The 17,423-nt window shown below is 40.6% G+C and overlaps 1 protein-coding gene across 6 annotated transcripts in view; it reads right to left on the minus strand.

The window, feature by feature from the left end:
* Nucleotides 1-17,423, minus strand: part of DIS3L2 (DIS3 like 3'-5' exoribonuclease 2) — a 349,588-nt gene that overhangs the window by 274,734 nt on the left and 57,431 nt on the right. For 4 of the 6 annotated variants that reach the window (XM_041765744.1, XM_041765743.1, XM_041765745.1 and 1 more), the window contains one exon: nt 9,774-9,827. In XM_041765744.1, coding sequence (XP_041621678.1) covers nt 9,774-9,827 — 54 coding nt within the window. Of the gene's footprint in view, nt 1-9,773; nt 9,828-10,489; nt 10,589-17,423 lie in introns of all 6 variants that reach the window. The other 2 variants (XM_041765747.1, XM_041765748.1) reach the window with 1 other exon arrangement.

A 17,423-nucleotide genomic window follows, 5' to 3' on the forward strand; every position in this document is an offset into this window, starting at 1 on the left:
GCATGCCTGAAATATAAATGCTCAGTCACAGGTTGGGTGAGTATGGAGTGCAGACAGAGACCACAGAGACAGGAGTGATTGGCTGCTTTTCTCTGAGGGGGCATTAAGGAGTGGGGCTCCTAGCTGAAGATTGGGAAGCCACCATTTTCACTTTCATCCTCTAAAGCAGAGGGGAAAGCCTTCAGGGAACAAAAGCCACATTGAGCAATCCCAAACAGATTAGTGCGTTGGTGGTATAGTGGAGCATAGCTGCCTTCCAAGCAGATTAGTTAGCCTGGCCCCCTGTCAAGGGCGGTACAATTCCACCAGGGCAAAGATGCCTAAGAATCAGGCAAAAAGGTCCCTCCACCAGAAGATCAATAAGTACATTCATCCAAAACCAAGTTGACTAATCATTGAGCACTGCAAACTTCCAGCACTAGGGGAATATAGCATATAGAATTCGTGGTTTTTTCCCACAATTCTTTAGTCTTTCAATTTTAATTTTTTTCTCTTTCCTTTTTCAATGAATTTATTTTATCAACTTTTTTTAGATTTTTTTTAATTTTTATTTTCTCAGTTACATTCTATCTTTTCAACATATTAAATAGCATTTTTGCATATATGTAAATTTTTCTTTCTTTACAATTTTGAGATGCAGTTTCTTCTAATAAACCAAAAAAATACACTCAGGATATAGTGTATTGCTCTGTTCTGTTCACATATCTGTTTATATTCCCTTTCTGTTGTGTGTCTTTTAATTTTCATTTTTACAGTTATATTCTATCCTTTCATTGTATTTAATTTTATATTTGCACATATATAAGCTTTTCTTTCTTTACATTTTTGGGATCTAATTTTCTAACACAGAGACCAAAATATACACAGGATCCAGTGTATTGTTCTGTTCTGTCCACCTGTCTGATTATATTTTTTTATTTTTATTTTCCAGTTTTGGCTTTCTTCTGAATTGGTTAATGTATATTTCTCTGGGGTCATTGTTGCCATTTTAGTATTTTGTTCTGTCAGTCATCTATTCTCTGAACAGAATGACAAAATGGAAAAACTCACCTGAAAAAAAGAAAAAAGACCAAGAAGCAGTACTGATCGCCAGAGACCTAATCAGTAAGGACATAAATAAGACGTCAGAACTAGAATTCAGAATAACAATTATAAAGATACTAGCTGGGCTTGAAAAAAAAAAAAAAAGCATAGAAGACACTACAAAATCCCTTTCTGGAGAAACAAAAGAACTAAAATCTAATCAAGTCAAAATCAAAAAGGCGATTAATGAGATGCACTCAAAAATGGAGGCTCTAATGGCTAGGATAAATGAAGCAGAAGAGAAAATTAGTGATACAGAGGCAAAATGATGCAGAATAAAAAAAAGCTGAGAAAAAGATAACTACTGTATCATGAGGGGAGAGTTCAAGAGATAAGTGATATGATAAAGTGAAACAATATTAAAATAACTGGGATCCCATAAGAAGAGGAAGCGGGGGAACAGAAGGTATATTGGACCAAATTATAGCAGAGAAATTCCCTAATCTGGGGAAGGAAACAGACATTCAAGTCCAGGGGACACAGAGAACCCCCCCCTTCAAAGTTAATAAAAATATTCCAACACTTCAACATATAGAAGTGAAACTTGCAAATCTCAGAATCAAAGAGAAAATCTTGAAAGCAGCTCAGAACAAGAGGTCCATAACCTACAAGGATAGAAACATCAGACTGGCAGCAGACCTACCCACAGAAACCTGGCAGGCCAGAAAGGACTCACATGATACATTCAGAATGCTAAATGAGAAAAATACGCAGCCAAGAATACTTTATCCAGCTAGGATGCCATTCAAAATAGGAGAACAAACAGAAACTGAAAGACTGTGTGATCACTAAACCAGCCCTGAAAGAAATATTAAGAAGGATACTCTAAGCAAAGAGAGGGCCTAAAAGGAACACAGACCAGAAAGGAACAGAGTCAATTTACAGAAACAGTAACTTTACAGGTAATACAATGGCACTAAATTTATATCTTTCAATAATCACCCTGAATGTAAATGGACTAAGTGCCCCCAGTCAAAAGACAGAGGATATCAGACTGGATAAAAAAGCAAGACTCATCAATATGTTGCCTACAGAGATTCACTTTAGACCCAAAGATACCTCCAGATTTAAAGAGGGGGAATGGAAAACCATTTATCATGTCAATGAACATCAAAAGAAAGCTGAGGTGGCAATCCTTATATCAGACAAATTAGATTTTAAACCAAAGACTAATAAGAGATGAGGAAGGACACTATATCATAATTAAAAGGTCTACCCAACAAGAAGATCTAACAATTGTAAATATTCATTCCCCTAATATGGGAGCAGCCAATGATATAAACTAATAACAAAATTAAAGAAACACATCTATAATAAAATAATAGTAGGGGACTTAACTAACACCCTATTTATTCCAATGCAAAGATAATCTAAGCAGAAGATTAATAAAGAAACGAGGGCTTTGAATGACACACTGGACCAGACAGACTTCACAGACATATTCAGAGCATTCCATCCTAAATTCTTCTCGAGTGTGCACAGAACATTCTCCAGAATAGATCATATAATAGGTCACAAATCAGGTCTCAAGTGGTACCAAAAAATTTGGATCATTCCCTGCATATTTTCAGACCACAATGCTTTGAAACTGGAATTCAATCACAAGAGGAAATTTGGAAAGAACTCAAACACACGAAGGCTAAAAAGTGTCCTACTAAAGAATGAATGGGTCAACCAGGAAATTAAAGGAGACTTTTAAAAAATTCATAGAAACAAATGAAAATGAAAACACAACTGTTCAAAACCTTTGGGATGCATCAAAAGCAGTCCTAAGAGGGAAGTAGACAGCAATACAAGCCTTCCTCAAGAAACAAGAAAGGTCTCAAATACACAACCTAACCTTATACCTAAAGCACCTGGAGAAGGAACAGCAAATAAAGCCTAACCCCAGCAGAAGAAGAAAATTAATAAAGATTAAAGCAGAAATCAATGAAACAAAAACCAAAAGAACAGTGGAACAGATCAATGAAAACTAGGAGCTAGTTCTTTGAAAGGAGTAATAAGATCAATAAATTACTGGCCAAACTTATCAAAATGAAGAGAAAGGACTCAAATAAATAAAATCATGAATGAAAGAGGAGAGATCACAACCAACACTGAAGAAATACAATTATAAGAACACATTACGAGCAACTATATGCCAACAAATTGGGCAATCTGGAAGAAACAGATGCATTCCTAGAGACATATAAACCATCAAAGCTTGAAACAGGAAGAAATAGAAAAACCTGAACATACCCATAACTAGCAAGGAAATTGAAACGGTAATCAAAAATCTCCCAACAAGCAAGAGTCCAGGGCCGAAAGGCTTCCCAGGGGAATTCTACCAAACATTTAAAGAAGAATTAATAACTATTCTTCTGAAGGTGTTTCAAAAAATAGAAGCGGAAGGAAAACTTCCAAACTCTTTCTATGATGCCAGCATTACCTCGATCCCAAAACTAGATAAAGACCCCACCAAAAACGGAGACTTAACCCTATGACCTAGCAATTGCACTACTAGGGATTTAGTCCAAAGATACAAATGTAGTGATCCAAAGGGACACCTGCACCCCAATGTTTATAGCAGCAATGTCCACAACAGCTAAACTATGGAAGGAGCCCAGATGTCCATTGAAAGGTGAATGGATAAAGAAGATGTGGTGTATATTACACACACACACACACACACACACACACACACACACACACAATGAAATACTACCCAGCCTTCGAAAAAAATGAAATGTTGTCATTTGCAACAACGTGGATGGAACTAGAGAGTATTATGCTAAGCGAAATCAGTCAGAGAATGACAATTATCATGATCTCACACATATATTGAATTTAAGAAACAAACAGAGGATCATAGGGCAAGGGAGGAAAAAAATAAAATGATGAAATCAGAGAGGAGACAAACCACAAGAGACTCTTAACCATAGGAAACAAACTAGGCTGGCTGGAAGGAGGGTGGATGGGGGGATACAGTAACTGGGTGATGGGCATGAAGGAGAGCACATGATGTAATGAGCACAGGATGTTATATAAGGCTGATGAATCACTGGCCTCTACCTCTCAAGCTAATAATAGATTATGTGTTAATTAACTGAATTTAATTTTTTAAAAACAGTGTATTGGTTAAGAAAATAATAATAACCTACTTTAAGCAGATGTAACCCTACTGAACTCAAGTATCAACTGCTAAACTTAAACAGAGGCCAGAATCTTCCTAGTAAGTCAAATTACTTTGCAAAAATACTGAAACAGGAAAGACAGAAGGATCCACGGAAAAATTAAGCATTCTCAAAATGTTTTATCAACAAACATGCATATATATATTCTTATCCTTCCAAAGTTTTATTTTTTTCCCCACCCCCCCCTTCCAAAGTTTTATACTCCATGCCTCTTTTCCATATTTTTTCCAAAAAAAATAAGAGATAAATAAAATGTTCCTTTTTCTTAAAGGAAGTAAGAGCAAACAAGGCTTAGAAAACCACCACTAAAAATTTTCTATTAGGGATACTTGATATAGGTAAGACTTAACAGTCAAGAGACTAAATAAAGGTGAATACTATAACATTTCAGTTAAAATTATCATTCCATTCACCAAACCTGCCCCACCAGCACCAAAAATGGGACTTTAGACATTCAGCATTTTTTATAGTTTCTGATTACAAATCATGAGAGCTCTTTTAGAACAGTTTTTCTGTTCAATTTCCACCCTAACCATGGGCTGACAGCTATGGCCTGCACATGTTGTCAAACCTGACCCACCCTAGTTCCTGAGGTACAGCTACTGTGTTAGCCACAAAGACAGAGTCACTGTAGTTGACCTCATGTTGAGCTTCTCAGAGAAATAAGGAAGAGACAACCACTAAATAAAATGTGAACAACTGCAGGGTGGCACATTATCATCAATCGCTGCCTTCTGCAATTTATGTAGCAACAGGGCCTCTCCAACTTCCCCAGAATGAAGAAAGAGCTATTTGGAGGACATCCCAATGCATGATCATGTGGTCAAAACACACAGAATGAAATGCTTCTCTCATAATCAGGTACACCACTCCCAGACAGCTCAGAGATTTAAGATGAATGTGACTGGTATTGTCACATTCCCATTCCAAGAAACCAAGAAAAGCAGGGCTGAGTTGAACCTCAGGCAATACACAAATATCCAGGTATTGCGTCACTGCTCAGCTCTTACTGGATTCATTCTGAAGACATACAAATGGCCAATAGACATGTGAATCTTTTGCAGAATCTCTTATTTTAAAGACCATAAACTTGGGAACAACTCAGTATTAAAGATGTTTTTTTTTAAGATGTTCTTATTTATTTGGCGCACAGAGAGAAAGAGCACACATGCGCAAGTAGGCAGAGCAGCAGGCCAAGCGAGAGGGAGAAGCAGGCTCCCCAGTGCGCAGGTAGCCCAATGCAGGGCTCCATCCCAGGACCCTGAGATCATGACCTGAGTTGAAGGCAAATGCTTAGCTGACTGAGCCACTCAGACACACCCACTTTTAAAGGCCAAAGAGTAAAAAATAAATTAATTAAAATAAAATAAAATAAAATAAAAGCCAAAGAGTTCAGCTCTTTATTTGAATGTCAATGATTAACTCTATCCACCAGAAAGAATAGGAAAAAAAAGAAAATAGATAATGAACCAACCTAGCAGAAAAATAATGGGATCTGAGGGTAATCTAACTAAATACTTGGGAGGTTTTGGAGTGGGGAGGACAACCCAAAAGCATTCTCTATCGATGGAATAGCTCCCTTTGGACCAAATAAACTCCACAGACGTTCAAAGGGTGCCACCCATGACAAAATGCACAAAAAAAGTTATAAAACTTCTTGTACCAACATAATTCAGAATGGAGTCCATGCTTTTTGTAAAAAGTCAAGTATCCATATCTGGTCCATTTCTCCTCTTTATCCTATCCCCAGACAGCATAAAAAGGTATCTCAATAATATTAATTGCTCTTGGTTTGCTTCAAAGTCAAATGGTTTTATTCTAACTCTGTATCTTACTTTTACTGAGAACCCTAGAAGACTCACAGGTACACATATAAGTGACTTGGCTTTGTCAAAAGAGAATGAAAATCAACTTTCTATCACTTCCAATTATAATGAACCTAAGTCAGCATCCCCCAAAATGAAATACTTTTTTAAAATAACAAAGTGATGATGAATTCACTGTTGTTAGCCTCTTCAGTAGATATTTTAACATAGCAAATGACATTGTGTAAATTCACAACTGTTTTTAGAGTAAGAACCTAAATAATCAAATGTAGTCTACTCTTGTCTCTCCAGAAACTTTAGAATTTTATTTTTTTTAAGATTTTATTTTTTTATTCATTAGAGACACACACAGAGAAAGAGAGAGAGAGGCAGAGACATAGGCAGAGGGAGAAGCAGGCTCCACCCAGGGAGGCAGACGCAGGACTCGATCCTGGGTCCCCAGGATCATGCCCCAGGCCAAAGGCAGGCGCTAAACCACTGAGCCACCAGGCTGCCCGAAACTTTAAAATTTTAAGTAAGAATTTAGAATTTTAAAGTTATAAGGAATATCAGACAATCTAATCCACCCCCAGTTTTACAAAAGTTTTACAAAAAACTTTTTAATTTCCTATTGTCAGAGCAAAGGCTACATCTTCTTTGAACAATTCCTCTCTTTACTCTCCCTGCTAAGACAGGGAACAGGGAACATTCAGACCCTGGTTCTGATAATCTACTCCTAGTCCACCTGTGAGCATTTTTGCAGTTCATACCAGTTCACACCTGACATGGACATGAGCTATGTATGCTCATAAATCCAGACCAGTAGTGGTTGTGGGATTTATCTATGTATAATTTATTGCCTCTACTATCTCCTTCCTCAGAGCTTTCTGGAATGCCTCTAAACACTGAAAATTACCAAAACGCCCACAAAAACAGAATGCAGGATTGTCCCAGTATGTACAACCAAAACTTACAACTGGGCCTTGATAGTGCTTTTACAGTCAGTTCTTAGTTTCTTAGAGGTGAATCATTTAGCATTTTTTTTCTCCCTCTGAGATAATATTACTACTCCATCAGTGGCCAAATAGGAGAATAAGGGGCAAAAAAACAAGCCAATCCTAATATCACAAGTGTCTAAAAGATTCTTAATAGGACATGCCAGGAATATAATTTCAAGTGGGAGAACAATTTGGGCTTTTGAAACATCAGTAACTCGGGATGCCTAGGTGGCTCAGCGGTTGAGCATCTGCCTTTGACCCAGGGCATGATCCCGGAATCCAGGATCAAGTTCCACATCGGGCTGTTTGCAGGGCGCCTGCTTCTCCCTCAGCCTGTGTCTTTGTCTTTCTCTGCATATCTCTCATGAATAAATAAATAAAATCTTTGAAACATCAGTAACTTTTACTTAACTTCCTTTAACTATATAGGCAAATTAAACTATGACAACACATTATTTGCACATTCAAATCATATCACTTTAACTTACAGGAACCTAACTAGGCCCTACATTCTAGAGGACCTTTACTCTGGCCCTTCTTCAGTCACACTCCTCCCCATAGGTAAAGAGCGATCAGGGCCAAAAGGATGTGCATCCCTGGGATCATGAGCCCCAAACCCACTTCCACGGCATCTTTCCCAGGTCTGCTAGCCTGCGGGAAGACCACATCCAATGGTGGCACCCATTGGACTTGACAGGTGGCCAAAGGGCAGGCATTTCTAAGGCATGTGGACAGAATTTGGACAAGTGGGATAAGATGCTCATGTAGGTGCACGCAAGGGCCCTCAGTGAATGGGAGGAGGGGGTGCACAGTGGAGACAGCAAAGAGGGGACAGAAAGCCAGGATTGGGAGGGGAAGAAGAGCAGGCCAGAGGCAGACCCTCTCCATGCAGGCCACAGTTCAGGATAGAGCTCCAAGGAGTCTAATAGTTCTACATGCGAACCCAGGTACACAGAGGTACATCTGACAAGAAATATATTTTATTTGTCATGAATATATTTTACCTAATAGTTTAATTTAGAACTTCTAAATATTTAATATAAAGTATGTGTGCCTCAAAAAAAATAAAAAATAAAAATAAAGTATGTGTACCTCCATTTGTACCCTTGTCCTAGGCCCCACACTTGTCAGGAACCAGCCTAACAGGGATATAACTTAGGGAAATTCAATACCATGTTCTCAGGGAAGAAAGCAAGCAAGCAGTAAAATTTTCAAAATGCTCTATGTAGTTCCCCTTAACATTCCAATCAATGAAAGGAAACTTCAGTGTACACTGATGGGAGACTTTGTAATCCTCTCAGCTCCCAGGTGTGTCTCAAGATGAATTCCTTACTCCACTGGCTATGATTCTCTCATACTTAACAACCCATGTTTTTCATACACAGGGCCCCTATTATAATCTAGCTCCCTCAACTGGCATGCCAATGAAGAAACGGTTATTCTTTCTAAAGTAGAGAAAATGTTAGTTATGCTGGACTTACTGAGAGATGATCTATCTCTAACATGGCATACTCCTAAGAAATTTTCATGAGTAATTCTTATGATTACCGGATGTGATTTTCACCTTATAAGCAACATCGGAAATCAACCACTATGTGAACTACGCTTCCCCAGAATGATAAAACTGCTCCTGCAGCTAAGTCACTGCCTCAAAGCTGACCCTCAGTTGAACAAAGTACCAGGGTAAGAATACATAGCATGTTCCCATCACAGGAACAGAATAGGATTCAGAGAGAACAAGGTGACACATCAGTGATACTTTTTCTCTAATCCAATGGGTAAGATGGAACTTGAGATACAAATGTGAATCCTTGGCTTCTGTAGGACAGGGGGAAAAAAAGAACTAAAAAAAAGCTTGAGAATAGGTCCTTAAGGTTATTTTAACACCACCACCACCTGGGAAGCACATGACTGAACTTGTATTCTCACTAAACTTACCATTTAACATCTTGAAATATGTTAACTGAAATATATATATGTATTCCATTTCCTCATCAATAAGCTCAGGTTTATTCCTGTGCTCTCTTCCACAGTTAAAACATCTTAATTTTATGGCTATCCTATTTATGGCAGCCTGGAAAAGTCACATCAGGAATTTGAGAATATTGCTCCCCTAGCTTTGCACAATCAAGTCTTATCCAAAGACCTCCTGCTAACTACTTCCCTTAAATGAGAAGGCCTGGTAAAATGAGTCATGAACAGAAGAAAAGATATAAAGACCCAACAGTGAAGAACCTTATACCAAGTCCTATCACCTGCAGAAAAGCGAAGTGAGAAACTCAGACCAAAAGAAAAAAGCATTACACATTTTTTTGGACAAATTTGCAGATTAGCTCATGCAGTAGATCGAAAGTAGATAGCGTATTTGTTTGGGAAAGATTAACTTAAATTAGTGGAAAAAACCATAAATCCCTTGAAGCTATAAACCCAGAACGTCCAACTGCAAGAACTGGTGGGTGTCATGTGGGCTCAGCTGCTCTCTGCAGCCCTAGTAACAAATGCCGTCCCCTTCACTTGCAGCATGAGTTTAAGACTGGCAAAAGGGGCTGTTAACCAAAGGCAAATTTTGCTTATTTAAATTTGAAACAAATCCTTGCCCATCCTCGATTTTGTTTTACTACTCTACTTTTTAGTTAGAATATATATTTCAGTTTCAGAGCACATCTAAAAAATTAAATGTGACATTAAGTTTATTATAAAGTTACTGAACTTACCGGGGAAGGAATGAAGGCTTCATGAAACTTCTTTGGATTAATTCTCAATACACCCTTTAAAATAAAAAAATAAAATCTGTGAAAATTTAACTAGTTATATACACTTACAGGTTTTCCATACATATGTTATTCTCTAATAAAAGTTTTTAAATTAATTAAACAGCTCAATCTCGAAAACAATTTAGGCATATGAGAACTACTCATTAAATGCATGAAACATGATTTATATTGATGTAACACAGGTTTCCATCAGAAACAGAACCCACACTGGCACCTTGCTATGAACACGCAGAGGTGAGAAGGAACAGAGCTTGGCATGGAGTAGGAAAGCGACAACCATGGGGATTTTATGTGCCCCCATGTGCTAGGCTTCACATTTTAACCTTCATTTTAAGAACAAGATTATGTGGGGATTACATCCCACTACATAACGGCCTTTTTTTATTCACTGAGATCTTTCCATAGCTGCTTGTTTCTGTGACAGTTTTCAAAGTGATACAGGTTGATTTCCAACCTGGATACTTAACCTTGAGAGACCAGATGCATATTTTTTACTCTGGCTCTTCTGCAGAGCTGAATGAGTCAATAATTCAAAATGGTCCAGAACCAGCTCTTAATGTAAATGGGAGTCCTGGCTCCGGCAGCCAGGCCACCCAGTCTGCCTTCAGCTTCATGTTATTCCAGCACCAAATCAGGGTCTGCTTCTATTTACGCACAGGGGTGCAGGTGGGGGCCGTCTTCAATAGCGGTTCAGTATTTTAGGCTCTTGCAGGAAGCTGTCACCCTCCCAAGGTTCCAGCTGCATTTGAAGGCCACTGGAACACATGGAGACAGGCAGTTATTTTCCTAAGAGCTAGACTCAAAGGGTGTCTTGAGAAAGTGTTTTAAATAACATTTCCCCCCTAAAATGTTGAAAGATTCAAAGATACATTAATTAACAAACTAAGTGAGGGTATAAAGAAGAAACTAGTTCCCCCCTTCAATGTGTACCATGTTTAAATTACAAATTTCCATGCAACAGTTTATACTATTGTTAACATCCCAAGTACATTTAATTTAAGATTTATTGAATACTGTATTCAAGACCCTGAGACAATGTGGAGAGAGAGTGAGGATCAAGCTCAGTCCTTGTTTACGAGGGAAAATACGAAGGATGCTGTGAGGGTACAGCAGACTTTCAGCTGGGGACACCAGGAAAGTCTCCACAGACAGTGTCTGACCTGGTCCTGATGGAAGAGAAAAACTGCCAAACAAATTAGAAGGGAAATACGGGTAAAGAACCCCACGTAAGCAAGAGAGCTTCAAAGGGCAAATACTCTCCCACCATACTGGAACTCTGCTTAGGGTAAGCGTGGGGAGGGGACAAGGATGGCAAAGCTCCCTGAGGCCGGACCCTTTTCATGAATGTCACTGCAATTTCACTTCCAGGATAGCTGTTTATTGTTGGGGGAAGGGAAACAAAAAGCTTATTACATTTATCCTACATTTGTATCGACTCAACAAAATTTCCTAAAGACTAGCATGGCAGGCACTACACTAAGCGATGGGGACACGATAGGGTGCTCTCCACTAGAGCACAGTATCTAGTGAGGGGAAGATGCTGCAAGTAAATCAAGTCAATTCATTTGAATTAAATTTTTAAAAATTTCATTTTCTGATTCCAAACACTGCCTTCTGACCTAAGGTTTGTTTTGTTTCTCCCCCTGAATTGCTACTCTTCTATAATCCCTTCCAGCCCACTGAACAGTTACTACCTGAAGAAGCAGAGAGGTAAGAAGGCCCTCTGCTGTGAAAAGGCCTTTCGGTACAGAGCACGTAGAGAGGACCTCAGGAACGATTCCCTTGAGAGGGCAGATCGCACTGAAGAAAAGAAACTCTAACAGAATTCCACAGTAGACCAGAGTCCACCCCACACCCTGATGAAAGAAGCTGTCAGTAAAGCATGTCAAGAAATGGTCTTTTAACTAAAAGAGACTTCCAGCAATGTTTTGTCTTACTCACCTGCAAAAGTACAGGACTTCCATTTCCACATTTTTATGACCATCACCTAATCTACCCCAATCCCTCATCACTCATCTTCCTCCTCACCCCTTCCAAGGCCTGGAACTCGATCAGTGAGGCTTCTCCATGCTCATCTCCTCTGTGAATGCTCCTTGACTTAACTGAAACCTGGCTGTCCCCTGATATGATCACTTCCCTTGAAGTGCTCTCAGAGAGTCTATTTTATCTTTCCTATGCCATGTGCCTGAAGGACCGGAGAACGTTTCCCACACTGTTTCCCCACTGTAGCTTCAAAATTATTTTTTTCCTCCATTCTTTTTTCTTCCTAAGATTTTATTTATTTGACAGAGAGCATAAGAAGGGGGAGCAATAGGCAGAGGGGAGAGGGAGAAGCAGGTTCTCTGCTGAGTAGGGAGCCCAATGTAGGGTTCGATCCCAGGACCCTGAGATCATGACCTGAGCCAAAGGCAGATGCCTAACCAACTAAGCCATTCAGGTGCCCCTTTTCCTCCATTCTTGATTAAAATCCAGATCTTTTGAAGATCATATCATTAGCTCCTGCTATACCTCCTCAGTACTATCATCTTCAAACCCTTTGATTATCCTGATTCACTAATGCTTTGACTCATTGGTCACTGTCTTCCTCTGTACCCCCATTTCTATAAACACTTATGGAACTTTGTATCCATATGGTTGACCATACATAGAGCCCTAGTCAGTCACTCTAACCAGCTCTTCCTCCACTCACCCTAACCACTCTCCCCCATGTTCACTGCCATCTCTTGGCATCATTGCAAATGATACCAATTCCAAATATAAAAACTCAAATATCACACTTTATGATCACTATCTTCTATCCTTCCATCTCACTTTAGACCCCACTTCAGCAATTCTTTGTCTTAAGACTTCTAACCCATGGATCTGACCACATTCTGTCCCCACACTATGTTTAGTCCCTTGCTTGGCCACCTAGTTGCCAGGGCCTGTCATTACCTCCTGCCCTTGCAAACCATGAGTCCACTCGCCCTCTTCTATTCAACTAGCCAGCCCTCACTCTCGGTTAGCCCCACCTATCTGCCTTCTTCATGCCTACACCCAAGGGGCTGAATGTTACTATAGAAAAATACCACACAACTGGGCTAATTAGCCTAGCTTGGCAATCACAAACATGTTTTATTTGGCTTACAGGATGTTTGAGAATACTTAAAGCAAAGGAATTTCACACATAAATGTATTTCCACATTTTCTTGAAAAACCAGCTAACCCTCCATAGCAGCAACCACCTGAGTTGAATCATAAACACTTCCCTTATAGCAATAAAAAAATCTCAAATAACACTTATATAAGTATACTACATGTTACACACTGTTTTAAGAGCTTTATATCCATCAACTAATTTAACCCTCAAATCAATTCTATGAGGTAGGTTCTACTGTCCTCCCTTTTACAAAGGAGAACACTGAGAAGTCAAGAGGTGCCCACTTCCACACCACATTCAAACCTAGCAGTCTGGTTCCAGCATCCTCACGCATAACTGCCTCAGACTGCTTCTGTTTGCCACAGTCATCACCAGGGCCTCTTTGCTCACTTATGCCATCTGCTCCCTTCCCCCACCACTCCAGCACCACCTTCCAGCCCTCTGTCTTTCCTGTTTCAGCTAATGGTAACATCATCCATCTAGTGGCTCAACTCAAAACTTAGGAGTCCTGCTTTATTCCTCCCTTTGCCTCACCTTCACATTTAAGCCATCAGCTTCCTGCCAGTTCCGGCTCCACAGCCATCCACTCCCTGCCATCCTCACTGCTACCACCCTTCTTTCCTTGCCCAATTTACTGTAATGGCCTTCTACATGACGACCCAACTTCCATCAAGTCTATTCACCTCATAACTACTAACTAAGAGATGTTTTTAAAGCATAAAATACATCATGCCCTCTCCCTACCGAAACCCTTTAGTTTTAACAAAGTCCAACTCTCCCACACAGCCTAGCTGTGGCAGCTGCCTGCCTCTCCAGCTTATTCCGATATCGTAATTCCCTTTGCTCACTATGTCCAACAGCTTCCTTCATGTTCCTCAAAAACACCAAGCCTTTTTCTGCCTGCCATTTTTCCACTAGCTGGTCTCTCTGCCTATAACGTTCTTTGCCTAATTCTCCTGATAGCTGGCTCATTTCCATCTTTCAGATCTCTGCTCAGAAATCACCTGCTCAGAGCAGCCTAACCACCTTCATGTAAAGTGGCTCTCTCTAATTCTTCTTTCTCATCTTTTTTATTTCCCTAGCAGCACTCAGCACATGCTATAATTTCCTTTTTATGTCTCTGGTTGTTTGCCCGTCTCTCCCAGTGAATTACCTATCTCATTCACTGGTATATGCCTGGCATTTAGTAGGCAGTCAAGAAACATGAGCTAATTAGAGTGTGTCTACAGAGGTGAAGCCGTTCCACCAGCCCCAGCCAGTAATGTTACAAAGATCATCTGTGCTTCTAAATGGCTGGGCAGTCCACTATAAAGTCACCTCTATTCTTCTCTCTAATTCATATGCAAATGTTCCCCAGTTGATTTCACTCTCAACAAATGGTGAAGGTCCGAGAAACTAACCCACATCCTGTCTTGTCTTCCTTAGACTAGGAATTCTTGTAAGGTCCAATAACAACTTTACACCAGTATTCTGTTTTAGGGGGAACTCTGACATCATGCCTCAAGCTGCTCTAGGGCATTTTCAGTCAAAGCATCATCTGAGATGAGGAAACCAGCCAATTCTACCATCATACCTATGTCATTCTGGTCATCACCTCAAACCTGAGTCCCCTCCAGGCCTGTTTATTCCATACTTTCATTTTTTCCAACACCTTCTATAACAATCTCCTATACCGTACCTATGGAGAAAGGATGTATGTATGACATGAGAGCTTGTCTACAAGAAAATTTTTTTTCAAAATTATGTGTACATGATCTTGTGTTACTGCTGTAAGGAAAGAGATTCCTTTGGTCACTGTGGACTCCTCATGCCCATATAGGGCAAAACACCAATGAAATGTCAAATTATTGTTCAAAGTATTGAAAACAAAATAAATAATAAATAAATAATAAAAAGTATTATTCTACTCCTATTTTTAAAACATCTCCTTATCTCTCAATAAAAGTTTCTTCTCTGGATAGGGAGAAAAAAGAGATGTCACGATATACTTAAATTTGAATGTAAAAGTTAACAAATACTTACAAGTATATCTAATAAGTTTAATTTTCTCCAATAGCATTGAAATAGCTTTTCTTGTCCAGCTTTTTATCTTATCCATCAAGGCCTGCACACATAAAGTTCATATCAGAAAGCAGAAAGCAGATGGACTCTGTTTCCCTGTCTATGAAAATCTTATTTACAGTGTTGTATATTTCACACGGTGACCTCATATCTGGAACCCATTCCTCTCCCCATCTGCAAAGAACAACTGTTCTCATCTGTGGGGGGAGGCTCTGGCTGCAGAGTCTCATGATGTCACAAGCCAGGAGGAATCACTTACAAACTCCTGGGAAAGAAAGTTGTTATATTGATCAGCTTTTTGTTTTTTAATATCAGCAAAGAGTTGCTTCAAAAGCAAAAATTAATAGAAAGGAGCAAAAGTTTTATCATTCCAGGATATTTTCCTCCTCTTATCTCTATAAATTCTATAATTAAAATTATAAGCAATTTTTCTTCCAAGTCATAACAGAGTTTCCCTCACCCCTCTTCAAAAGACAGTACCTTGATCCTTTATTCACTTGGTAAATAAATATTTATTCAATATAAACTGATTATGCATCCATCAAATTCCACATACTGGGCTAATTTGTGGGAATAAGATACAATCCTACCCACAAGAAAGTGAATGGTCTATTTAAGGAAACATAAATACCAAGAAATGGTAATAAGTTTAGAATAAAGGGTAAACAACAAAGTCAGCTCCCAGAAAGTAGTCACGGCCAATTCTGCTGGGAGAATTAAAATAAGGCTTCTCAAAGGGGGTAACATTTAGGTAGGGACTTAAAGTTCAAGCACAATTACATCAAGATAATGAGAGAAAGCATTCCAAACACTAGGAACAGTGTGTACAAAGTCACAGAAAAATCAAAGAGCAGAGTTTTTACAGGAAGTCTTAAAGATTAGGATGGATAGAGCAGCATGTACCTGAAGAAGAGTGGAAGGAGATGAAAATGGGAAAGGCACAAGTGGTCCTCAAACATGAAACAAGATGAGGGCCAAGAAATTTGTAGATAAAATGGGAGCTCAGTATGTAGATTGAACAATAAACAGCAAATGAATGGATTAATGAGGGGACAAATGTCCAAATTCAGCTTCAAGTCTCCTAAGAGAGGGCTCATCAAAGAAATCCAAGGGAAGTAAAAAAATAGTAATAAATAAAAAGGAAAATAAATTTTTGAAGAAAAATTTAAAAATAAATAAATAAAAAGGCCAATAGTACCTCTAAAATCAGAAAGATCAACTCGTTTGTTAAAAAATTTTCCATTCAAGAGTCAATAAAAACACTAACACAGGGGTAGAGGGGCAAGATGGCGGAGGAGCAGGGTCTCCAGGTCACCTGGTCCTCAACAAATTACCTAGAAAACCATCCAATCATCCTGAAAATCTACGAATTCGGCCTGAGATTTAAAGAGAGACCAGCTGGAACGCTACAGTGAGAAGAGTTCGCGCTTCTATCAAGGTAGGAAGACGGGAAAAAAGAAATAAAGGAACAAAAGGCCTCCAAGGGGGAGGGGCCCCGCGAGGAGCCGGGCTGAGGCCGGGGCGAGTGTCCCCAGGACAGGAGAGCCCCGTCCCGGAGGAGCAGGAGCTGCACCGACCTTCCCCGCGGAAAGGGGCTCGCAGGGAGGTGGAGCGGGATCCCCAGAAAGGCGGGGATGCCCTCGGGCTCCCTGGGACAGTAACAGAGGAACTGCGCCCCGGGAGAGTGCGCTGAGCTCCCTAAGGGCTGCAGCGCTCGGCGGGACCCGGAGCAGCTCGGAGGGGCTCGGGAGGCGGCTCCGCGGAGGGGGCTGCGGGGCTCCGGGAACAGCTCAGCGGCGGCGGCTCGGGCGGAGGAAGAAGCTCCGCGGAGGGGGCGGCGCGGCTCCGGGAACAGCTCGGAGGGGCTCGGGCGGCGGCGAGAATCCAACAGCGCAGGCCCCGTAGCACAGGGCGCCGGGACACAGCCCAGGATCCGGCCTCCCCCGGGACAGGCAGAGGCCGGGAGGGCCCAGGACAGCAAGGACGCTCCTGCCTGGAACTGAGCAGATCAGCGGCCCCGCCCGGGAGCCCCCAGGCCCTGCAGACGGAGAGCCCCGGAGCTACTGCGGGGGCCGACTCCAGGGTCCCAGAGCTGCCCCCGCCACTGTGGCTTCCTCCCGGGGCCTCACGGGGTGAACAACCCCCACTGAGCCCTGCACCAGGCAAGGGGCAGAGCAGCTCCCCCGAGTGCTCACACCTGAGAATCAGCACAGCAGGCCCCTCCCCCAGAAGACCAGCGACACGGACCAGTTCCAAGGGAAGTCAAGGGACTTAAAGTATACAGAATCGGAAGATACTCCCCCGTGCTTTTTTTTGTTTTTTTTGTTTTTTGTTTTGTTTTGTGTTTTTTCTCTCTCTTTCTTCTTGATTTCTGATTGCTTCCCCCACCC

Source organism: Vulpes lagopus, chromosome 8 (assembly GCF_018345385.1).
Source record: "Vulpes lagopus strain Blue_001 chromosome 8, ASM1834538v1, whole genome shotgun sequence".
NCBI classification, from domain to species: domain Eukaryota; kingdom Metazoa; phylum Chordata; class Mammalia; order Carnivora; family Canidae; genus Vulpes; species Vulpes lagopus.